At 45.7% G+C, this 16,724-nt stretch overlaps 1 protein-coding gene across 1 annotated transcript in view; it reads left to right on the top strand.

Moving 5' to 3' along the window:
* Positions 1-4,484, top strand: part of PHLPP1 (PH domain and leucine rich repeat protein phosphatase 1) — a 140,241-nt gene extending 135,757 nt beyond the window's left edge. The window contains exons 16-17 of the mRNA XM_052780670.1: positions 227-455; positions 2,410-4,484. Coding sequence (XP_052636630.1) covers positions 227-455; positions 2,410-3,537 — 1,357 coding nt within the window. The 3' untranslated portion in view covers positions 3,538-4,484. The remainder of the gene's footprint in view (positions 1-226; positions 456-2,409) is intronic.
* Positions 4,485-16,724: the final 12,240 nt, after the last annotated feature.

Below are 16,724 nucleotides of genomic sequence, written 5' to 3'. Positions count from 1 at the left end.
ATCTGCATATGTGTAAATAACACACTGGCTGAGAGTTGCACGTGATTTCTCTGAAGCGCTGCTGTAGTGTCACAGTCTTCAGTGGAGACTTTTGTTTCTGTCCCAGTGATCCAATAGAGTCAATGCCCTGAGTGCACGTGGTTGCAGAACAGCGGCTGTTTCTCCATAGTACCCGAAACAGTTGTTTTCCAATTAAAGAACAATCATTGTTTTGTTTAAATTCCAGGAAACTTGGAACAGCTGGACAAAAACTTGGAGGTTCTGCTGTCCTTTGCCATATAAAACATGATCCCATGGACCCTGGTGGATGCTTCACGCTAACCTCAGCAAACGTGGGGAAGTGCCAAACCGTTCTCTGCCGGAATGGGAAACCTCTGCCTTTGTCCAGGTGTTACGTGATGAGTTGTGAAGAAGAGCTGAAGAGGATTAAGCAGCATAAGGCCATTATCACAGAGGTTAGAGAACAATTAGGGACAGTTGCAGCTTGCAGCCTCCTTGGAGAGTATTTGCACAGCAATGCATGAAATTACATGTTTATACTAGTAACCTCTAAGAGGTAGTGTTAATGGTGTGGGTTCCAGAGTTGCACTTTTCCTTTCAAGGTGATTCATATCATGCAATCAAGTTATCATGCAATCAAGTTGCTTTTCCATCCCATTGCCATGCTGGATTTTGGTTAGCTTCAGAGAATGAGCAACTGTGAGCATGTTGCGTTGAAACAGGAAAGCAGACACCCTCCTAATGGGGAGAAGAATTGCTGTGTTGGAGCTGTCATGAAGAGCCTCTCCAACTGAAAAGGATGAGAGGGCAGAGCACTTGGAGCAATGCTCTCCTTCCCTCAGGACACTCCTTGCTCCTGGCAGGCTGACTTTGCTGTCTGAGCTCCTATGTTCCCAGAGCTGCCCTTTGACAGGCAGCTCTTGAAGAGAGCACTTGCCCAAAAGGAAAACCCATCCTGTGCTCAGCTGAACCATGAGAGAGGAGAAAACTATTTGTTCCTTTCTCACAAGCTTGAAGCCACTGCTGTCAGTTTTGCTTTGCCTTGTGTGACGCATGCATAGGAATACATAAATATTGAATCCTCCTAATGGTGGAGGAAAGGGCAGAAAACACACTGTTGTATGCCCATGAGCAGGGTGTGCGTGTGTGTGTAGGGACGTGTGTGTGTGGAATAAGTCATGTGCCTGTTGATCTTGCCATGGGAAGGTGACGACTGGGATCTCAAACGTGACAGGTTGGAAGGGAGTTACTCCAACATCGTATGCATCACCGAGGCATGCTCATTGTGTTGTTCTGTAGAGGAAAAGGGAAATTTCTGTGCTGAATCTTAAGATGACTCACTGATTTCATGCACGTTGATGGCTTATCACTGCTGTCAGCCTTCTAATGGGGAAGTTAACAAGCCGACAAGGTTTTTTTTCTTCTGAGTGGTTTTTTAGGGGAAGCTTTTTTAGTCTTGGTTCACTTTTCTGTGCTTATCTGCTTTATAATAACCACTGCAGTCATCAGCTGGACCAAATGAGTGTAAATCCTCACCTCTGTTGTTCTTCTTGAGTAGGCAGTTAGCAGGGTGCAGCTATCCCCAGCAGGCTGACAGATAGCCAGGCTTGCTGTTTCAGACACTTGCTCTGCTTATTCTGGCAGCTTGGATTCTAACCAGGACAGGATCCTGGGAATTGGACGTGCATGATTTTTACTTCTCAAATACGTCCATTTTTACTGATGTTTTCCCTTCGGATATTACTCCTCCTCCCCTTGGAAATGTCCTGTCTAAGTGGAAATGTAGTAAGTAATCGGGGCTGGTAAAACATTTCACAAGAACTCAGCTGACTGAGAAATGCAGACTTACTCTCTGCTGCATTTGACTGGCGTGCTTCATTTAAAGTCTTTTTTGTTTTTAAATTAACTTTTGTTTTCAAAGTGATGAGCCAAGATGAAACCTATGATTGTTACAGCTGCAAGAGAAGAGTCATAACTGAATGACCTGCCCCTATATCAAATGGAGCTGTGTGTGGCTTTGCCCTGTATAAAGCCAGATATCGTGGGTGGAGGAGGGATAAGTCTGACTCACTGGTAAAACATTAGTCCAGTTGGCTCTCGCAGCTGCAGGAGCAGAATAGATGGCTCTTTGTTGCAGACTTCTGCTTTGTTGGCCTGTGCATAGGTGATGCTGATGACAAATCAGTAGGGTGTAGGAGGCATAGTGCAGGATTGCAAACCAGCCATTGCTGTGCTCTAATCCCAGCTCTGTCACCTCCTTGCAAGTCACTTTGCTTTTCCGTCGTCTTTGTCTGTAAATAGCAGTGTTGGGGGTACTGCAAAAAGAGCCATCGGTAAAACGCAAGGAGATAGAAGTGCTGTGTATCCTTGTCTACTTGGTTTCCAATTTCCTGTCCTTTCTAATTTCAGGATGGCAAAGTGAATGGTGTGACGGATTCAACAAGAATCTTGGGGTACACCTTCCTTCATCCAAGTGTTGTGCCGCGTCCTCACGTCCAGTCCATCACCTTAACTCCGCAAGATGAGTTCTTCATTCTGGGGAGCAAGGGGCTGTGGGACAGCCTCTCGATGGATGAAGCAGTGGAGGCAGTCAGAAACGTGCCTGACGCGCTGGCGGCAGCGAAGAAGCTTTGCACTTTGGCCCAGAGTTACGGCTGCAATGACAGTATCAGCGCTGTCGTGGTTCAGCTCAACGTGACAGAGGACAGCTTCTGCTGCTGTGAACTTAATGGGGTCCCACCCCCCAGCCCAGGCATCTTCCCCCAGTCTGTCAACGTAGTCATCAAGGACAGGCCAACAGATGCGCTTGGGATGCCGTCTTCCAGCAGCGGCATGGCTTCGGAGATCAGCAGCGAGATCTCCACCTCCGAAATGAGCAGCGAGGTGGGGTCCACGGCCTCCGACGAGCCTCCCCAGGTAGCCATGAATGAGAACAGCCCGGCCTACCCGGGGGAGCAGCGCTGCATGCTGCACCCCGTCTGCCTGTCCAACTCCTTCCAGCGGCAGCTCTCCAGTGCCACCTTCTCCAGCGCCTTCTCTGACAATGGCCTTGACAGCGACGATGAGGAGCCGATTGAGGGGGTGTTCACCAATGGCAGCCGCGTGGAAGTAGAGGTGGACATCCACTGCAGCCGAGCGAAGGAGAAGCAGCTTCTCCAAGTGCCGGTGGAAGCCAGCGACGAAGGTATCGTCATCAGTGCCAATGAAGACGAGTCCGGCCTTCCCAGGAAAGCTGAATGTTCTGCTACGGGCACTATAGGGCGCCGGCGGGGCAACGGTTCTGTGGCACCACAAGAGAGGAGCCATAACTTAATTGAAGTTGCAACGGACGCGCCGCTCAGAAAAACAGGGGGGTACTTCGCTGCTCCAGCACAGCCCGATCCCGACGACCAGTTCATCATCCCACCAGAGCTTGAAGAAGAAGTCAAGGAGATCATGAAGCAGCACCAGGAACAACAGCAGCAGCAGCAGCAGCAGCAGCAGCAGCGGCAGTATCCGATGGACCACCTGGCAGACTATTACGATACACCACTATGACCCACTCTATTTACTGCTCAGAAACAAACTAACAAGGAGACTTGAGTGCGGGACCCAGTGGGCTCGCATTACAGCAGGGGTTTTCCTTATCCTTTTCCTTTATATTCTTCCTTTTCCTTATCCTGCCACTACAGATAACTGCAGCTTTTCAGTTTGTTAGGTTTAATATTCATTGACTTTCTTCTAGAGACGCTTGACTGGTAAAGTTTAAAATAGTTAACCTTCCCTTAACATATCAAGTGTAAAAACAAAAAACAAACAAAAAAAGTAAAAAAATAATAAAAAGGTTTAATATATTGCTGAGAAACAGATGACGATGTAATATTTTTTAAAATGGCTTGTTTGTTTTGTTTGAAAAGCAGGGCAGTAGCCAGTGCTAAATGATTTAAGTAATATTGTAATACTGTATTTCTTTGAGAGAAAGGCTTTTTTTGGTCTTGAAAATGATAGACATTTGTAGAATATGGAGACTAACTCCTAGGAGTTGCTTTACTCTTTCAGGTGACTTAAGTCACTGAGATTCACTAATTTTCTCTGAGAGAACAGTTGATTGGGAAATTCCTGTAAATAGCTCAGTGTTGTATAGTGATGCTTACATGTTTTGTAGCCTTGGCATTAAGGACACAACCTGAAAAATTGACCTTTTTTCTTAAGTGACTCTTTGGGCCATGGTCGCTGAGTGTAACGGACTGAGTGGCTGTGTACAAGTTAGCTAGATCCGAGGTGGTGTAGACCATTTAAAGAAACCCACTTTTTTCTCTGGTCTCTTTCTTTCCTTACTTTTACAGATACGTTTTGTTTGTGTTCCTTACTGCTGCCACAACCAGCATGATTGTATAGAGCTCATTTGCTGTAGAACATTTACATACCAAGAGCTATATTAAAGCCGAATGCATAAATGAACATGTCATAATTTTTGTTATAATAAATAAGAAATTTACACCTGATGTCTGCTTTTATGTCTGAATAGATGAGCAGCAGCTTTCAAACAGTAGCTTGCTGTAGTTCAGCTCAGTTTAAACCAAGAAGCGTTGAAGCTTTTTCAGCTCGATCACATTTTTACACTAACTGCAGAAGCTCACATGTACTTTTAGAATTTAAAGACCATGCAAAATGGCCTTTAAAAGATACGAAACAACTCTCTGAGGAACTGACCTGTTTCTTTTTTTCTTTCTCAGTACTAATTCAGCACTATTGATTTGCCCTTTGCCACAGTATTGACAATGCCAGAAGACTGAAGAGGAGTGGTGCTCTGGCTCTATCCCACTGGCACTGAGTAACTGAAGATAGAAATGATGAAGGTATAATGTGGGCTTAGAAAAGGGAGAAGGAAAACATTGGATATGGAGAGGAGAGGGAAAATATAAGGAGAAGGTGGAAAAGTGAACTCAAAGCTACCTACGTAAATTCAGATTTGCTCCAATGTGTTGAATGAACATGAGTTCAATGGCGGTTTGACTTTGGTAGCAAAAAGGCATTTTTTTGTGATTCCTGTGGGAAAGGAGCAACGCTATTTTTCAATATTGCCTGCAACCAACTGCTCCATTTTACTTGTCACTCTTTGAAAAGCTGAATTAGTGTGTGATCATGACAGTGTCTTGCTCCTGCTTGACATTTGGTCTGTATTTTGGGAGAGGACTGTGGTAATAGACTGTTGTCCTTATTCTGTTCTAGGGTGAAATAGCCAAGTTAGGACAGGATTGCTGTTAACAAGATATGTTGAGTTTCTTTTCCTTAATAACAATAACAGCAGAGGAGCAAATATGAAAATACCTGGTTTGGTAAATGTTTATAGCACTGTCTACTGTAGATCTAGAAGATTGTACTTTATTGTAATTTGAGCTTCAAAATATCTCTTTCTTAAAGAAAACTCATTAAATAATGTATTTAAACAAAAAAAAGTTTATTGTTTATTGGCTAGTAACTCTTAGGTGTTCTTTGGTAAACAGTTTGTATATTTCAAATTTTGTTGAGTGATTCATTTTCCTTGGTGTCCTTGGAAAGCATTACCTTTTTTTTCCTCTGTTCAGATGTTGCTTGAGGCTGAAGGCAGTAACAGGCAAGGACACTACCACGGCCTAGGCAAGTGATTATAAGTTTATGGTTTCCTGAGCAAGCTGGAAAATTCTCTGTACCCTAAAAAAAAAATGGCAATTCTCTTCTGCGTAGCACCCGCTGCTAGTGGAGGAGTAATCTTGCTGCCGCCATCTGTGGTCTCTATTCACGACAAGGTGTCTCTGGTATGCTGTACGTGTGGTACTCCGGAGAGAGGAGCAGAGGTCAGAGTAGAGGTGGAAGGGGAACCATTTCATGTGAGCTAAACTTTGGCCCAGCACTGAGAATTGACAATCCCTGCTGTGCCCTTTTCTCACGTGAATAGGAGTACATGCACGCAGGCTTCATAAAGACTTTCCCTTCCCTTCATTTGAAGGATGAACTCCCAAGAACTTTCCAGCCCCTGTGGCATTAGCAGCTTACAGGCAGCAATGCGGTTTCTCTCCTCATGCCCTTACCTTGAAGCATAGATGGTCAAAAGCAAGAGCCCACCAAAGCCTGCCACTTTCTGCATGGTACCTTCTGTAAAGGTAACGACGGCATTCTGGAGTCATGGCTTCCGTAGCATCAAAGTGACAGGATTTTGGCTGAGGAGCTGTACCTTTGGATTTCTGGTCTGCCCGAAGAAGACATTCATGGCAGTAGCCTGTCTTAACAAGTCATAACATGAAGGATTGATGCATTCATAGGGGAGACTTCATCCCTCTACTGGGCTTTCTGTAATGTGCTGAACTAGATCAGTAGGTCGGATGGCTGGGAGCATCTTTGGAAAGTTTAGCATTTATTTTTAAAAAAGGGAAAAGGGTATTTTGTTCTGGCTTTAAACTAGGACTTGGAAAACAAGGTACAGTTTTTGCGACTCGTGACTTTCCTGGACATCTCTGTCCTTCACAAAAAGGGCTTGGTATGCTCTTATCTCGTGAGGACTGAAGCTGAAGTAGTTGATTTCATCTAGGTGCATTACTATTGTGTGTGATTTTATGATTATGTGCACAGTATGTTTTACACAATTTTGACCTACTGGGAACTATCTTGACTCAAACAGAGAAGTGGATTTGTTTGCAGAACTTGACAGCTGCAGCAGGGGCAAAGGTTGGGGGCCAAAAAGAAAGGAAGGCTTCCAACTGGGGAAAATGTAGAGCCGTATTACCTTTATAATCAAACCTTTTGTGTCCTTTGAAACTTGCTGATAGCCATATCTGAGACAAGCAGAAATGAATAAACAGGAGGAGGTAGATGGCTGGTGGCAGGAAAATGAACATATTTGCATTATTTCCTAGAAGGTAACTTTAAATAGGAAGCTATGATGGTATTGAGAAGTAACTTGAGTTGCTTATGTGCTTGTATATGCAAGCCTTTTTTGTGGCATAAAAGCTTTTTTCTTGCTTTCTGCCACAGTGCTCTAACATCATGCATTTTGTTGTGCATGAATAACCTGTTGGTGTTCTGCTTGTGCATTCAGCACTTGGCACCACCATCTTCTTGCTGGTAACCAGTGCCATGGTGACATTGCCTTCCTCTGGCTTACTGCTCCTGGGAGTGTGCCAGCTATGTCCATGTAGGTTGTCTCCCTCACTGCTAGAGAATGTGCCCTGTATGTTACCCTTTAAATAGTCTCTTTGTAGTGATATCGGCTTGATCGCTAGCCATCTTGCCTACAACTCATATGCCTAATTTTCTAGCAAATTGTATGTATTTATTTTTTTAGGTATAATTTTGCTACTTTGGAAGCACATCCACGTGGGGGTGGGTGTTAATGAAGTGTCACACACACCTTTGGAGGTAATTTCTGCATCTGATAACCTAGTGAACAGTTTACCGACCTGAGGTGCAGAAGGGCTTGAATTGATTCAAGTAGAGCAGTAGGATTCAAAGGAGTAAGCAGAACAGTAACTTTAGCCTGGTCAGCCTGATTTCCCTGGACACTGCCTGCCACGGGTGAAGAGACAAGGTTTTTTAAGAGAAGGTGGCACTCGGGTCTTAAGCTGAGCAGTTCTCAGCAGTGCTTTATGGTCAGGTCCCTCAGAGCTTTGGCTGCGGGGGGAGCTGCATGGCCAGAAGCTGGTGAAAATAGCTTTTGCGCTTAGCTGGAACCAGGACATCTTGGTGTCTGTTAAATGACTCTACGTTTACTTTTTTCCATTAACCTGCTTTACTTTCCTGCTTTGTTAATTCAACTGACTTGTTCCAGGACCAACTTATTGCATTATTGTTGGATTGATTTGTTTCTTGCTGATTTGATTGTTACCTGCGTGCTTGCAGTGAGGATTTCATGGAGTGCTGCGTGAACCAATTGGTTCCTCTTGATTGCTTGCATTTTGGTGAGGGGTACGCTGCGTCTTGCACTGATGGTGTTAAGTGTTCAAATGCCCTATGTAACGAGACAGCTGCTTCTATGGAAAGATGAAAGTTAGAATTCATCTGCTGCCTGAGAACAAGTAAAACCCTTTGCAGCCGTTTTGATCGAAAGGTGGGGGTGGAAGAACCCTAAATATTTTATAGATTAACAGCAGCCCCAGGGCAGAATCAGTATACTGTTTATCTAGGACATCAGTGGGGGGAAAAGTTCCTTGTTTGCTCCAAGTCCCAGGTTTAAATGATTGGTCCTTACTTTTCCCCAGACCTTTTTATTTGTATTTCCATTCCTGTTGAGTTCACCAGTTCATCCTTTAGATCATCCTTTCTCAGGCTGACAAGTTGGGATTCACCCGTGGTTGACTTGGATACCTCGTCCTACTTTTTACCTCCCGCAGTGAGCTCAGCTTGCCCTCTGGGTTATGACAGAGGCAGGATCTGAGCGGGGCAGACGCTCTCTCATCGTTTTCCATATTTTCTTAATATTGTAAACTGAAGGGAGACGCTTAATCTGCAAGAGCTCGTCAGAAGCATGACGGCACTGCGGCAGTGAGGAAGCTGTCGTGTAGTAACTGCAACGTGACAGAGATCTGGGACAGGCAGGGCTGGTCTGCTCCCTGGCAGGGAGAGCCATGAGTCGATGAGCCCCTGCGGCTTTCTGCTCTAGGAGAACCAGAGAGCCTGGTTTCCAACCAGAACATGGTTTCCTGCACCTCAGGCTGGGAGGAGAGGATGAAGCCGGCAGTACCAAGGCCGGGAGGTATTGCCTGCTGGTGGGTGAGGTTTAGCTGGCTCTTTCTGCCCCGTCCCCCGTTAGGGTCTCAATTCCAGTGCCCTGTTGCTTGTCACAGCCCCTGGCGCCTGTTTCATGTTTTCGTCCGAGTTTGTTCTTCTGTGTCGCTTGTCAAAACTTCAGCAAACGGCCAAAAAAGGGATCTTTTACCAGTCGTTCTGTGGAATTGCCTTTGGAGGCCTGTGTTTAGGGTGTGTGACTAGGTGACTTAGGTTTAGGTGACTTACGGATCCCAGGGGCCAGCAGTGGCTGGGGATGGGGCTGCGGAGGCCTTTGGGAGCCGCTGGTGCCAGCTGGGCTGCAGCCCTGCAATGGGAGCCTGGGCACTAGACATGATGCTCTGAGCACAGCAGGCTCTTCTCCCCCCTGTCAGATTAAGCACAGCTGCACCAAGAGAAATACGTATATTTTAACAGTAAAGTTGTCAGTATTGACTCACAGAACAGATGGAATTGTTTAGCTAATTAAATGTATGCTGTTGAATGCTTTAAAGAAAATTGGGATGCAGAACTGTGAAGGAAGGCTGGTGTAGCAGAAGTACGCGACTCAGTGACTTGTGAATAAGATGCTTTTTTGTTGTAATACCTCCTAAGGAGAGAGACGCCAGCATTTTGTAAAAAAAAAAAAAAAAATTGCAGCAGGTGCACTTGCAGTTAGTACTTATCTTGGCCCTGAAAAACAGAAGATATAGTGACATATTGTGCACAGAATAGCACGTAGAATATATAGCGAAGTACTCTGCCCAAATGTTTTTAAAATGGGGTGGCAAGGGAGAGCAGAAACAGCTGTGTCTTTTCAGAGTGGCCAAAGCTGTCCCCCTGAAAGGAGCAAAGCTCCCCAAAAGCAAGCTTTGGGAGTCCTACCACCTATTGTGGTAGGGTCATTTAATGAGGGGTAAAGAGATTATTCCATTCTCTCATTTCTGTTGGGCAAATTTGACCACAGGGCTATTCGGAGTCAGCTCGGGTACCAGCAAAGTCTTTCCCTGGCATTCCTGGAGTGCCTTGAAATGTCAAATTAGATGAGAACATGGGAAAACGTGTCCACAGTCCATCCTGCCCCCAGCCCCTCTTCAGAAATGGGGACATGTGGGGAGGGGATCCGTAGCAAGTGACCTTCCCCTCTCCTAGTGATCTGTGGCTCGCACTTGTTTGAACCAGAAGCAATCTCCTTGTGAAGAAGGTAAGAAATGGCTTTCAGGCCTCCTGGTTTTGTCTGATTAGGAACTGCGCCTTTGTATTTGGGGTAGAAAAAGGGCGTATTGCTGCTGTTCCCTGTTAATCGAGAACGGCGAGGGCTCCCCCTCGTGTTACGGCGGGACAGGACCAGAATTGCTGCACCTTCATCCTTGGAGAGGGTGCCAGTGGAAGGAGGGCATCTTGCACACTTGTGCACGCCATCGCGTGAAACCCTGCAGGAACACCAGTGGTCCGGAGAAGCCTTCCTTCGGCCGAAAAAACAGCAGCCACGCAGCAACACAGACATAGCAGGTAGCTGCTTCGTACAGGGCAAGGGCTCTCGCCCACGCTGAAGCCTCCTGAGTCTTGGAAGCAATTGCTGCAAGTCTAAACAAGGATGCGAGGGCTGAGGGAGCCAGGGAAGCGAGATCTGCTACTGCTCAGCAGAGCATCTGCAATGCTGCCAGGTGAGAAGATGGTCTTAGCGAGCTCTCAAGTAGTCTTAGTGAACGGACAATGAGGTCTTGGTCAGAGCGTGCCTTATTTATTTGGACCAATAAATTGCCTAATCTTCACCGTCAGAGCTGGTCCACAGCGGTGTAAAAATCTGGATCTCCTTCAAGTTGCTCAGGGACATAGGACATCTTGCTGGGGAGTTGTTTCTGCAATCTGAAGGAAGGAAAACACTCTTTTTACTGTTTGTGACCCCCTATGGTGACTAGGAATGCTAGCTAACCTCTGCTTAGAAAGTCTTAAACTCATTTTCTGTCACCAGCTCTTTCAGCGTCCCATGGCTTCCATCGTCCTGTGCTGAGAATCCTGCCCTAAAATACTGAGGGTTTGGAAGTCACTGTGGTGGGTCCTTCACGCTTGCAGATATGGGCTGCTGTGGTGTGGGCGAGAAGTGGTGTGGGTGTGCAGATGATAGTACAAAGCTATGCTTAAATCTATAAATCTGGGTATGGTGGGAAGCCTATGAGTAATGTATGTGCAATGCACATAGTGTCTTCACAGCTGATGAAATTCCAATTTTCACTAAGCAGCTGGGCAAATTCAAGCCTCCTTTTTTCTTCCTGCACTTCCATTATCCATATTTATCTTAGAAGTCAGTACAGGATAACAAAAATTGAAGGTTTTCATACACCTATAAATGCCTAAACACCTCTGTTTTACAGTTTCTTTCGTAGTATTGAAAGCAATATATCCAAACCATAACTGCCTTTTCTAAAGCCTGTTTAAAACATACGGTCCTTACCTGTGTGCATCTGTCTCATGAGCCTTGCTACATCCTTCTGAAAAACTAATTGCCTGTAAAACGCATGCATGCGTTTCCCTCACTGGAGCTCTTCAACATAGCCTGAGAGTTTGGGGAAGTCCAGTAGCAGGTGCAGGTCTGTGTGCGACCGGCATCGGTGGAAATCAATAGTCCATTTGTAGTAATGAAGGGCATCCTGTGTCTTGCCTGTTTTGCACTGTCACACACCAAAACCAACTACATCAAATGCCCTGTCAACCAGTGGAGCTTGCAAGGAGTCTCATGTTTTATTTATGACAGGTGATGGTGAGCATCTGTGACACTTCTTACGCTGTGCTGGCATTAAGCTCCTGCAGTACACCGAGTGCCACCTTTTCTTGGAGATGGATGGTGTGAGAGAGATGAGTAACGACAAATGTCACAGTTGTCATAAACAACGCAGTCAACAATGCGGTCATAGTCCCCTTCAATAACTTACCTGAGTCTTGAAAAAGGAAAGGAGACACCCGAGTTTTGCAAACTCCGAGATCGGAGTTACCGAAGGTCTGGTGTGTGTCTATAGCTTTACTTAACTTACGGTCAATGTAAGTTGCGGTGGAAAACTACCAGAAGAGTAACTTTACTGAAGATAAATCTGCACTGGGAGTAAAACACATGGATTATGAAGAAACAATTTCCATTCAGACTGTTCTTTGGTACTCTAATCCTTGTATGTATTCCCGTCACTTTAGAGCAGTTTCTCACGTAAACTGAGATCCCAGCTTTTCTTAACACTAAGCCTTGAATTCAGTTTCTGCTGCTGCACAACCAATTTGTGTCCCTAGTTGTTTCTCTGCATCGGATACACTCAAACTCTTCTAAAGAACTAGTGGAAAAAGCTTTAATTGTGATAAAATTTAATATATTCTAGGAATGTTTTCTTAAACTTGTTAAGAACATAGGAAAACTTGTTGTTTGTACTTACCTGAAAATTTCCTTTCAAGGTCTCTCCTCCTTACAGCTGGTCAGCAGCAGGAAGGCAATGCCCTAACACATGCAGATCTTCCAGCAGTGCCTGATTTACAGTTCCAGATAACTGTATTATTTAGTAAATGTAAAGGTTATGGTAAGCCTATTTGGAAGAGCAAATGTCCTCTCTCATCTTCAGTCTCACCTCCCACAGCTTTGACTTTTACATTGAAACAAGGTGCCTGTGTCTTTGGATGCTGATTTGCTCTGTTCTGGACAAGATTTCCCCCAGACTGAACTACTTTTATGAACTATTATTTGAACAAAGGAGATGTTCAGGAAAATCGGTGCTCAAAGGTACACAATCCAGCATGATGAAATTTTAATGGCAGTTTACTCAGTGGTGGGATGCAGAATCAGAGGGGTGGATTTTTTCTTTTCTTTTTTTTTTGTTTGTTGTATTTTTTTTTAATATAGTTATCCTAAATATCTTATGCTCTTTGTTTCCCCTTCCAGATTAGGGCATGGAGACACATTTTGGGGGTTTTTTTCAAAGAGAGATTGTTTTTCTCCAAGGCTCTTCCGTGGGGAGGGGGTCCCTTTGTGGATAGTTAATGGCTGGGGAGCTTAGCTGGAGGTTTTGCTTTCAGACTGACTAAAGCTGTTTGCTCCCACGTTGAAGGAGATAGGTGCAAATTGATGGTTTAAATCCAAAGGGGCTGGCTGGGAGTCTGGCAGGTAACTCTGAGATAAATGAGCTACTCGGCTCACCCCAGTACCTTGCACCTGTGACCCATCATCTGCAGCAGGGCTTTTCTCCGGTCAGGCAGCTCCAGTTCACCCTGCAACCTGCCTCCATTTCCTAGCATCTCCAGCGATGGTGGCCGTTTTATTCCTCTTGTTGAAGGTTCAGAAGCGGCTTGGCGTGCCAGGAGGCTTCTTAGTGCACCAGTGGTGGGGCCCCCAAGGCTTTTAGGTTGAGAGAGGCCATACCGTCCACCCATGAGACAACCTCTCAGGGAAGCACAGATTTGACCCTTGCTGTCACTGTCTCCCTCGCAGCAGGTGACAAGCTGATGGTGGTCACAGCAGGCAAACTGGATACACCCTGAGGATCCCTCTCACCAAAGAGGGACTGAGGGTGATGACTGCGTGCAGTCCTTTGGCTGCAGGTGAAAGTGGGTTGTGAGGGGCTGCTTCAAAGAAACAGGCGAGTTTATTTTCAGTGCTGACCCTGAAGGTTGCACGCATGCACGCATGGGGCGGGGCAGCAGGGAAAGGCTAAAAGAAATGGTAGGGCTGATAGGAGCCATTTGCCATGCCTTTGTTTACTGGTCCAAATGCAGATTATCGTCCCCTACTAACTGGCAGTCCCTGCGTGGAGGTAACAGTGGGGTACAGCCATCTGCAGCAGAAGGTGGGAAGGCTAATCTGCCCTGGAGGGTAGGACCACCTGCAGCGGCAGCTGGGGACGACAGCCTGTTGCAGCCTTAGTCATATGTCTGTGCCAGGAAATCTCTGTGCTTGTATTACACCTTCCCAGCTTGCACGGTAAAGATTTTCAAGTTGGCTACAGGATACCAAGCATGGTCTTGTTACAGTCGGGAAGCAGGGTTGTTCGGATTGCTCTGATGGTATAGGGCTTGCCCTTCACCCCGAGGGGAAGGAAAGCTCCTTCTTCCCTGCTCTAGTCCTCTGAGGAGTATTTCTGGGATTTTCCCCTCTCCTCTCCTACGCTTCCCTCCATGAAGGTGAGTGGAGGAAACGGCACTGATGTTTATTTCCTCTCGGTGATTATTTCCTAGTGATCTTTCTTCATGGTGGCAGGGAAGGAAACAAATTTGAGGCACAAAGCTTTCAAGAAGCTGGGAAATCACCAGGCTTTGGCTTTCTTTGTGGTCGTTCTGCTTGCAGTGCTTCAGGACCTCAGCAAGTTTGTGGATGACACTGAGCTGAGTGGTGCAGCTGGTATGCTTAAGGGAAGGGATGCCAGCCAGAGGGACCTGTCAGGGTCTCAAGGCTTCAGGAGTGGGCCAATGTGAACCTCCCAAAGTTCCAACAAGGCCCAGCACTAGGTCCTGCACCTGGGTTGGGGCAATCACCAATATCAGCCCAGACTAGGTGATGAAGGGATTGAGAGCAGCCCTGTGGAGAAGAACTTGGGGATACTGGTGGATGAAAAACTGGATGTGAGCTGGCAATGTGAGCTCGCAGCCCAGAAAACCAACCGTATCCTGGGCTGCGTCAAAAGAAGCGTGGGGAGCAGGTCGAGGGAGGTGATTCTGCCCCTCTACTCCACTCTGGAGTCCTCAGCACAGGAAAGACATGGACCTGTGGGAGCCACAAAAATGATCAGAGGGCTGAACACCTCTCCTATGAAGACAGGCTGAGAGAGTTGGGGTTGTTCAGCCTGAAGAAGAGAAGGCTCCAGGGAGACCTCATTGCAGCCTTTCAAAGAGGGCTGATAAGAAATATGGAGAGAGACTCTACCAGAGCCTGTAGTGACAGGACAAGGGGTAAGGGTTTTAAACTAAAAGAGGGTAGATTTAGATTAGATATAAGGAATAAACTTGAGGCTGCAGAGGTTAGAAACACAAGGGGATGGTGAGTGCAGGGAGGCAGCTGGGTGAGGAGCTGCGAGAACGTGACTGGGATCGACTGGATGCTCGGGGCAGCGAGCGGGTGCCAGGAGTCTCCAACCAGGCACCTATAACTAGCATTGACTCTCTTTGTAAAATGCGTAAAATTGCTCCTGTTAACAGGAAAGGGACCCAAAATGGTTAGACTGTGAGTGTCCGAGGGAGGAACACTACAGCAATAGTCCACAGGGAAACTCTGCACACCTTTTTTCTAAAGACTGAATTACCTTGCAACAAATGAGGGCTTTACCACACACACAAGGAAAAAAGAGACAGAATCGGTGCTCACAGAGAACTGTTGCTATTGCACAGTGATGGCAGGCAAGCATTCAAAAATGAATGGGGCACAGTAAGAAGCCCTGAGATTAAAATTCATATTGCACACATGTGAGTTAAGATTTATACATTCTTTTCTGCAGCCTTCTCTAATCTTTCGCATGCGTCACTTCAAGGTGCTGCTTTTTGGGTTTTGTGTAAGTTAATAACAGTGTGTCATCATGTAACTAAGCCTGCGTTCAAAATGTGCAAGATGTAGAGGTAGCGCAGGAACAAGTGTGCAGGCAGAAACGGCTAACAAGTGGTTAGCTGCGGCTTTAGCTGCATGCCAGACATCCCTGTAACAGACCTTCCAGCTGATTACAGCATACCAGTGAAGGTCTGGGTTTGGGCAAAGAGCTAGAAATCAAAGTCTTAATTTCATGACTATCACTACTGTGAGTCATGACAAGTTTGGAAAAACTCTTCACTCCTGTCTATTCATAAGCATAATAATGCTATGAAGCTTGTTGATGTTCAAAGTGTTAGAGATGTTTAAGGTATTATATAAATGATAAATACTTACTGTAAAGGCTCATGTAATCACCTCTAATCAGAACCACAACCTTTTCTTGTTTGGCTTTTATCACCTCAGACATAATCCTTTGAGATCTATGTGTGTGTGTGTGTGTATAAATATTTATATATGAAGCATACAATAAATAAGCTCTACTATGGTTCAAAAGAGCCTCATGTGGGCAATGACTCTGAGCCAGACAAGAGCACAGCCAGAATCAAAATTGTCTTCCCTCCTCTCAAGCTGACAAATCTTACATACTTCAAGAGCAGCCTTTTTTTCTTGCTCCCTCATCTATGAAGACCGGTGATCTATTTCACCTGCCTCAAACAAAGGACTCTTGAAAGATGTTCTCTGAAACTTATTTTCTCAACCCTGGGGGCATACAATTACTGCTGTTCACTCATGCTTTCTATGTTTAGATATTGGAAGGATGCATGTACTTTCTCATTGTTACAGCATTCCCATGGAAAACTCCAGGGCAGCCAGCATGTTCCTGACTCAGACTCTGCCCACCACTGGCTGTGGAGTCAGCAAGCCAAACCTTGTTTAGGTGGTTCCAGAAGCAAGCAGTATCTTTACTAAGCTGATAGTTGACCAATGTGCTGCCTCTCAGGTTCTGATCTGTGCTCAGTGAAATGGGGAAAATGTAGTAGGGAACTGGAGGACCCAAACGCTGCCTTTGAGCTTGCAGCCAGTTCCTCCCAGCAGCATTCCCCAGGCAGCACGTGATCGGTGTGTGTCAACCCCCCCGTGACTCAAAAGATAAAATACTTCAGTAGCCCAAGTGAAACAGGTCACAAGTGTAGCTTCAGCTCTGATTCAGAAAAGCACTCGAGTGTCCTTTGCTTTGTGAGCGGTGTGGCATAAGGCAATAGGATGCATTGACAGGCACAGGATCTGTTGAAGGCTGCCCATCCTAGCTGTGTAGTCAATTCCTCACGTCATGGGAGAGGAAAGGAAGTGGTTATTAGCACATGTTTGGCAGCACTGTGGTTGCAACCTGTTAACAGCAATTATCCAAAATTGCTGTTTGGATTTGCTCTGTGCAGGATGAAAAAATTACAATCACACACATTTTAAACACCGGAGTCCAGCTTGAGAGACTGATGCAAAAAACCTTGTTAAAACA

This window comes from Harpia harpyja, chromosome 1, assembly GCF_026419915.1.
Source record: "Harpia harpyja isolate bHarHar1 chromosome 1, bHarHar1 primary haplotype, whole genome shotgun sequence".
Taxonomy (NCBI): domain Eukaryota; kingdom Metazoa; phylum Chordata; class Aves; order Accipitriformes; family Accipitridae; genus Harpia; species Harpia harpyja.
This window is presented reverse-complemented; position numbering and strand designations above follow the sequence as displayed.